This window comes from Passer montanus, unplaced genomic scaffold (genome assembly GCF_014805655.1).
Source record: "Passer montanus isolate IOZ18808 unplaced genomic scaffold, ASM1480565v1 scaffold35, whole genome shotgun sequence".
In the NCBI taxonomy this organism is placed as follows: Eukaryota; Metazoa; Chordata; class Aves; order Passeriformes; family Passeridae; genus Passer; species Passer montanus.
In genome coordinates, this window is record NW_024368263.1 from 8,304,247 (window position 1) to 8,312,461 (window position 8,215).

The 8,215-nt window shown below is 68.5% G+C and overlaps 1 protein-coding gene across 1 annotated transcript; it reads right to left on the reverse strand.

The window, feature by feature from the left end:
- Window positions 1-368: 368 nt before the first annotated feature.
- Window positions 369-7,128, reverse strand: CDC42EP4 (CDC42 effector protein 4). Its single transcript, XM_039716361.1, has 2 exons — window positions 7,042-7,128; window positions 369-2,216 (listed from the first exon to the last, which is right to left on the reverse strand). Exon 2 carries the CDS (start codon window positions 2,118-2,120, stop codon window positions 1,185-1,187), a length of 936 nt encoding a protein of 311 aa, XP_039572295.1. The 5' UTR covers window positions 2,121-2,216; window positions 7,042-7,128; the 3' UTR covers window positions 369-1,184.
- Between the last annotated feature and the right edge of the window lie 1,087 nt (window positions 7,129-8,215).

Here is an 8,215-nt window from a genome sequence, read left to right on the forward strand (position 1 = left end):
GGGCCGGGAACCCCCAGGGCAGCCCTTGGCCCCCAGCCCGTGGGAGCAGGGACAGCCAGTCCTGCCCCCCCAGCACCGCCCCCTCCTCCCCGGCTGGGGGAGGAGAGGGCAGCGTTGGCAGAGCCAGCCCTTGGCAGGAGCTGCCTGGCCCGAGGGTCCCAGCCCCGAGCCAGATCCGGCCAGCAGGAGCTCTCCTGCTTCCTCAGGCAACGGGCAGAGAAAGCTGGGCCACGGCAGGTGCCCACACTGCGGCCAGGATGGGCAGCAGGGTGGGGGCAGCAGCACAGGGCTGGTGGCAGCACAGGGACACCGGTCCTGCTTGGGCAGCAGGTCCCCACCACGTGTCACCCCTCAGGAACTCAGGCCACTGCAGTCACTACCATTTCCTTTATTCCTTGCATTTGTACATACACGGTATAAAACCTCCTGCTCCAGCCGCCTGCTCCCGCCACTGCCCGGCCCACGGCACACCGGGATCCCAGCGGCTTCCAGGTGCTCCTCCCACAGGGGACAGACCCACACTTCCATCAGCATCCCTGGAGCTGGCTGGGAGCGTCCCTGTGAGCCCCAGGCTGGTTGGAGGGTCAAGCATCTGGGATGGAACCATCCATCCATCCATCCATCCATCCATCCATCCATCCATCCGAGGGATGGGGAGCGAGCACCTGCCACGGCACTGGGAGCTCTTGGTCTGCAGAAAGTCCCCAAGAAACCCCAGAAGCTGGAGCTGCCCATAGTCCCAGGCCACCTCTGAGCTCCAGAGCCAAGTTCTTCCTCATGGGAAATCTTCCCTCAGTTAAAACCAAAAGAGAGTAGAGAAAGGTAAGTACAAATCAGAAAACAGTAAAAACTGTGCGGTGGAAAATAGATATATATTACTAAAAGGGCTAAACTCCAAAGGCTCGTCTTGTTGGATCCTAAATCGCTTTACACGGGCAGGGGAGCAGGAGAAAGGAACTAATATTCAAAGTCCAACAGAAAGAACCAAAATCAAGTCTGCTTCCCCCTCCCAGGAAGTGCTGGAGCTGTGTGGGGGCTGTCAGAACGGCCCCGGGAGCAGAGCGCTGTCCTGCCTCAGCACACAGAGGGAGCGAGGCAGGAGTCGAGTCTTCCCCAGTGCCACCAGTTGGGGTGTTCAGCCCTGTGTCCAAGAAACCTCAGTGAGAACCTCGGCTGGGCCTCCTTTATACCCGGATCTCGTCGTCATCTTCGTCAGCAAACGAGAACTCCTTGTCGGGGCGTTTCAGGGGTCCCCCCCTCTGGCTCGGTGGCCTGGGGACAGGGCTGCGCTCCTCGGGCCCCGAGGGGCAGCTGGACACTGGACTGCTGTCCCTGGGGCTGCGGCCACCAGCGCCACGGGCCGGGCTCTGGCTCGGCAGGGCCGCCAGCGGGGAGCCAGGCGGGGCAGGCTCCCCTTCCTCCTCCTCCTCCTCGCGGCTCTCCTCCGCCTCGGGATCTTCGTCCTGCTCCCACTGATCCTTATCCATGATGCTCAGCACGTCCCCGAGCATGGAGGGCCCCAGGTCGATGTGGAAGGACATGATGGACTCGGCGTGCTTCAAGCCCGCGCCGCCCTTGGCCACCACCACGGGCAGCTCCGTGATGTCCCCGAAGTCGCGCTCGTCCAAGCCGGGGCTCAGCGGCCCCGCGGCCGCCCCGTTGGGGCGCTGCTGCTCTTCGGGGCTCCCCTCCTCGGGCAGCTTCTTCACGGGGCTGGACGAGAGGCTCTTGGGCAGCTGCCCCGCGCTCCTGTCCACGTCCTTCTCGTTGAGCTGGGGCAGGGACACGGCGTTCTTGACGAAGAGCGCCGAGTCGCGCAGCGAGCCCAGCATGTCCCGCCGGTCCCCGCGCGTCACCGACTGCGAGCGCTTGCTGCTGCGGAAGCGGCGGGACAGCAGGCCGGGCTTGGAGGCGCCCGGCTCCTCTCCCGCCTCCGGCACCGGCTCGCCGGCCTTGCTGGTGAGGAAGGAGGTGTCCCCGAAGGCGTCGCCGGCGCGCCCCACGTGCATGGTGTGGCGGAAGTCCCCCAGGGGCGCGCTGATCATCTCGGCCGTCAGGTCGGCCCTGGAGCGGCGCTTGGAGTGCGCGGAGTTGGACACGAGCTGCTTGAGGATCGGCATGGTGGCACCCGGGAGAGGCTGTGCCACGCCGGCTCCCGTGCGCGGGGCTCTCAGATGGGGCTCACAGATGGCACCGGCGTCACGGGTGGGTCACTCCTAGGGGAGAGGAGGGAGGGACACGGTCAGGCTTCGAGGATGTGGGTGGGGCACCAGATTCCATCCCACCAAGCTGCAAAATGGGACCCTGTGCCCACCAGCTGCTTGGCTCTCCCGGGAATTGGCTCCATGCAGGGCATCATTCCACATGGGACACATCCTCAGACCCCTCAGAGCTCCCCACACCCCCAGACCCACCCTGGAGCAGAGAGACCCTCAAGAGAAAGACCTGGGTACAGAAATCCCTCAGGATGATCTCTGACTCTGTGCCCCACAAGAGAGGCACCACGGGCACCCTCTGCCCTCCCCGTGCAGCCCCAGCCCTCCTGAGCGGGGCACGGCAGCTCCAGCCCCTGCGAGCAGCACGCTGAGAGGATGCCTGGGATTTTATTTTTTTTTTCTAATTGGAAGAAAGCGGGGAGGAGCAGACGCCAGGAGGAATTGGAAACAGACGGCAGGAAGTGTGTGAGGAGGGCGTAGAGCCCCCGGGAGGCACCGCCAGCCGAGCAGGGGGACGGGGGGACCAGGATGGGGACCCCTTCATGCTTGGCAGGACGGGGGTGTGGGGACACTGCTTTGCTGCCGCCCTGGAGCCCCCCAAAACCCTCCGTGCTGCCCCTGGGAGCTGAGTCCGTGTGCGGCCATCCCCACCCTCCCCAGCGGTCTCATGGTCACCGCTGTGACTCAGAGGTGACAGAAATGACGAGGGCTCTGTCCGACCACAATGGCAACGGGCACAACCGGGCACGTTACTCCTTCCCTCGGCCACCTCGGGGCCACCAACCCACCCGTCCGACCCAGCGCCCGCAGCCACGCAGAGGGGACAAGGACAGCGGCCGTGTGGCCGCATCCCGTGGCGCCAGGCAGCCCCAGGTGGTCCCGGGAGAGGCTGCCGGGGAGGAAGGGCTCGTGGCCGCCCTCTTCCTCCCTCCGGGCACCGCCGGCGACACCGCGCCCCGTGACACGCACGGGGAAGGGACGCACGTGTGGCCTCGGAGCGAGCCGTGGGGCGGGGGCCGCGTCCCCCGCGGTGCCCCAGGGCAGCGACGGCCCCAGCACAGCCCGGTCCTGCCCGGCTGGGCACCACCGGGAGCCGCAGCACCACCCCACACTGCCCAGGGGACACCTCCATCCCCTCATCCCCCGCAGGAGCAGCAGCACCGCAGGCTGTGCCGGGCAGGACGGACTCTGGCCCCACGCTGGGGCAAAGTCCCTTGCCCCACCCTCCCATGCTGGCTCCCGGATGGGCCTGGCCAGGCAGGAGTGCCCTGCGGCACGGCCCTGGTGGCACACGGCCACTCTCCCTGTCTGGCACCCCACCAGCCCAGGGAGGCACAGCCTGAGCCCCCAGGGGATGATGGCACATGGGGGACTGGCTGGGGAGCCCCCAGCACACCCCCAGCAGCTGGGGAAGCCACCAAGGAGCCACAGCTCCTTCCCTGCACCTCAAGCAGGAGCCAGGGGAATTCCTTCCCCCCCCAGCCCAGAGGAGCAGCTCGCTGGGCCTGCTCCTCTCTGGGATCTCCCGCTGCCCGGCCGGGCGCGTGTGCATGGCACGAACGCCTTCCCCTTCCAAGGTCTCCTTCCAGGCCAGCATTCCTGCAGCCTCTGCTTTTCCATAAAACAAACACTCCCGGCGAGCTCCCCAGCTGGGCCAGGCAACCGTGCTGCTGATTTAGGCCATCTGGGGACTGTCCCTGCCTTGTATTTAGATTTCGGGGCCAAGTTCAGCATTTGTGAGATACTTTGCAAGCCGCGGCAAAGGGGCCACCGGGAGGTTGGAACGGTCCCAGCCGGGCCAGCAGTGCTCCATCACCCTCACAGCCTCCACAGCAGCAGCGTGGCCCCCTCCCCTAAACGCTCCAGCCCACGGAGCCTCTTCACAGCAGCCAAAATCTCCCCCCACCCCTCGATGCCCTCGAAAAGGGCTCCATGTCCAGCTCGCCCTGAGAGGCGATGGCAGCACAGATGGACATGCTGCCCACACAGCCCGGCCCGGGGAGCTGGACACAGAGCCCTTTTCTCCTCCTGTCGCTCGGGGAGAGCAGATCCTGTGACATTCCCGCTGCCGGCGCTTTCACAAAGGAAACCAGGCCAGGGAGGCATCGCTCGCCTTTCCAGCCACCCACCAGGGGAAGCTGCTGGTAACCCGAGAGACTTCGCAGGCACCTGGCAGCACTGCCCAGAGCAGAGCCAAGCCCCAGCAGGGCTTTGGGGCAAGGGGAGGGGACAGTGCCTGCACACACGGGTCGAGGACAAGGGGGATAACTTGTACTGACAGCCCTGTGCTGCCTCCCACCTGTCCTCTGAGCCCTGTGGGATCTCACTCTGAGGAGTGAGAACCTGAGGTGCCCAGGGACACAATTGTCCCTGTAAATGAGTGTCTGCTTGTAGGACAGCGCAGCCAGCACAGAACTGGGACAGCCTGGCCAGGCCCACGTGCCCTGGTGGTGCAGGCTTCCCACGAGACCCCCCCCTCCATCCTCTCCATCCCATCCTGCCCAGCCTCAGTCACCCGTGGGGACCAGAGCGAAAGTGGCTCAGAGAAGGAGGCCAGCGAGTGAGTGCACGCAGGAGCCACGCCAAGCCCAGCCACATTCCCGTGCATCCTGCCCCCAGCTCTTCCCGCTCACAGGCTGGGAAAGCCAGGCTGGGAAAGCATCCTGGCCGGCCCAGCCGGCTCCAAACGAGCTCCCCAGCTTCCCCATGCAGAGCCCCCCAGGCAGCACCCCGAGATCAGAGGATGCTCTCCCCGCCCTGCCCGGCGCTGGGGCAGGGGCTGTGCTGGACCGGTCGGGTCCCCCACGCTGCCCAGGGCCAGGGAGAAGCCACACACGGGCCAGGGAGGCCACCCCGCCCGCTCAGCCCCCTCTGGGGTGCGCTGCCCCTCGGGGATCCTTTGATCCTTTGATGTTGGAGCCTGGCAGACAGCAGCCGGAGACAGGGCACGGATCACACCCCGCCACCGCCGGCCCAGGAGGGGACCCAGCCGCTGTCACACCCTCGGCTCTGCTCCCCAGCGAGTCTTCCCAGGGCCCGGGGGCAGGCGGAGCTGTCAGTGCGGGCAGCCCCGGCGCCCGGTGACCGCCCCCACCCCGGCGCGGTGACAGGTCTGGTCCTGTCCCTGGCATGGGGACGCCGCTGCAGCGCAACCCCGGGATGCACCGAGCGGCCTCTGGAAGTGGGAAAGGCACAGGCAGCGAGCTCCAGAGCCGGGGATGGAGAGATGGCACACGGGGAGGGAGGAGAAGCTTGGCTCCCACCAGGGCTCTCGGCACACGGATCAGCACCGGGCTGGGAACTCTCCGCCTGTGCCAAAAGCAGAGAAGCGCTCCCGGAGGGACTGCCAAGAGCCAGGAGGGAGCCAGAGTTCAGCAAGGAACCGCTGGCAGGACACGCCAGAACACGCACAGGGCCATAAATCCTCCAGCTGCGGGGCCACGAACCAGCCCGAGGCTCTGCGGGGCCAGGAGGGGACTTTTCCGGGGGGAAAGGCTATCTCCTCGCTGGCCCTGCCACAGGGGCTGGCCGGGCTGCCGCAGGACACCGGGGCCGAGCAGAGCTCCCGACCCGCCGGGCTCCGGATTCCTGCGGTTTCGCTGGGCTGGACGGGAAGTCAGCAGGCAGACTTCCCACGGCGCGGCCCCGCTCCCTCCCTCCCTACCTGCCGGGGGCCCGGAACGCCCCGGCCGGCTCGGGGGGCCCCGGGCGGCTGTGTGCGCTCAGGACAAAACGCAGCGAACAAAGGGAGCGAGCGGCACGGTCAGCACAGGGCCGGCGGCAGCGGGGGCCGGGGAGGGAGCCGGGGATGGGGTCCAGGGCAGGCTCGCTCTGCACCCCCAAAACGCACTGCGCCTCCTCGGTGCTAAACCTCAGCGGGAGTCGCTCCGCGGTTTCCGAGGGAGCTGCGTCCAAAACAGATTTGTTTACTGCGTGCCCGGCTGTCCTGGCTGCAGAGATCGCCCGCTGTGCCTCAGTTTCCCCCCAGAGCCCATTAACGATCCCTTTAGCACAGCTCTCCTGCTCTATAGATCCCAACTCCCTTTGGAACAGCCTTGCTGATCCATAGATTCGGCGCTTGGAAACATCCATACTCCGCGCTGCCGCCGCCGCCGGGGTCACACCGGGGCGGCGTGGGACGAGTCCAGCGCCCCGTGAGCGCTCGCTGCCCACGGACCCGCGGTTCCACGGGCACCGGAGCGGCTCTGGGAGCCAGCCCCGTGCCCAGCGCCGCCAGAGCCGGGCAGTGCCTCTCTCCGGGCACCCCTGGCAGCGGTGAGTGCCGCCCAGGCACGGGCAGCGGGGCGGAGGGCAGGCTGCGGTCAGCCGGGACCCCTGTCCGGGGCACCGGGGAACGAGCGGGACGGGGATTTCGGGCGGCTCTGACTCAGCAGCCGCCGGCGCCCAGCCCGGCCAGCCCCGGGGTGCCGCTGGAGCCGCTCCAGAGCGCCCAGGATCCACCTCCCCGACACGGGCCGCGGGCAGCCACCGCCCCGGCCGCGACCACCGCCAGCTCCGGCCGCCGCCACCCCCGCGCGGGGCTCGGGGGCCGATCGCCGGCGGGGCGGGGTGCGGCGAGCCGGGCCGGTGCCCCGCGCTGGGCAAACAGCGCTCCGCATCCTGTTAACCCCTTCGCCCACCCGCGCCGCGCACCGGCCCCACGGCCCGGCGGGGAACGAGGCGGGGATCCCGGCCGCCCCTCTGCCCGGTACCGGAGCGCGGCAGCGCCGGGGACCCCGCCCGCCGGACAATAGCCGAGCTGAGCGCGGCGGGGTCCCCGCCGGGCCGCCGCGACCCCCGGAGCCCCCGGTGTCCCCCCCCGTACCTGCTCGCCCGGGCCCCGCCGCCGCCGCCGGTCCATGGCCGCGCCGCGCCGGAACGGAGCGCCCCCCCACCCCGCGATGACATCATCGCCCCGCCCGGACCAATGGCACAGCGCCACGTCACGGGGCGGTCCCACGCCCTCCATTCAAACCCGAGTGGGGCGGGGGGGGCGGAACCGCGGGCCCCGCCCGGGGCCGGGACAGGGACAGGGACAGGAGCGGGGTCAGCAGCGGGGACCCGCACCCCCGGGGATGGAGGCACCGGCCGGGCACCGGGCTCTTCCCGCGGGGGTCACGAGTGGGGTCCCCCGCGGCAGAGCGCGGAGCTGGCCGCGCCCCTGGCAGGGCGGCGGGGCCGAGGTGGTGGTGGGTGACCCACTCTAATTAATTAAGGGCAGTTAAGGACCGCGCTGAGATGCCAGGAGGAGGCGGCTTCAGCCTCAGATGCCCCCGTTGCACTCGTGACCGTGACACCCACGAGGCTGCACCCACATCCCTCCTGTGCCCCATCTCCCTATCCCCAGCCAGTCCCACTGCTCGAGCCCTTTTGGGGGGGCGTGGGGTCCCTCCAGGCCGTGGGTGGGCGGGACACGATGGCAGGGGGTCCGTGGTCACCCCAGGTGCTCAGTGTGGGTGCTGGTGGGGGGCTCCACGTTCCCAGGGATGGATTCCACGTTCCCAGTGATGGGTTCCACGTTCCCAGGGATGGATTCCACGGCCCCCGGGATGGGTTCCACGGCCACCGCGGCCCCCCCGGCACTGGGGTGAATGCCGAGACCATCCCAGCCCCACCGGCTGGGCTGAAAGGGAGAGCGCTGCTCTGCACAGCCGCTGCTCGCTCGCTCGCTCGCGGGGATTAAGACCAGACCTTTGTGGGAGAAAAGGGGCGGGAGAGCCCAGATTATCCCGAGCCCGCCTCATGCAGCGTTTCGTGCTATTCCGGAGTGCCGGGCGTCTCCGCGGAGGGAGGCAGGGCGGTGGGCAGTGGGTGCTGGGCTGCTCTGGCCACGCCACTCTGGGGGTCTGGGGTCTCTCGGGGTCTGGGACACGACGCTGCGGGGTCCGGAGGTTTCTCGTGTCACCGGTGCAAGGAGCTCCGGTCCCGTTGTGCCAGCGCTGGGTGGGCTCAGCTGGGGCTGACGCTTCCCTCCGTGGGAAGGAAGCGGTGCCACCACG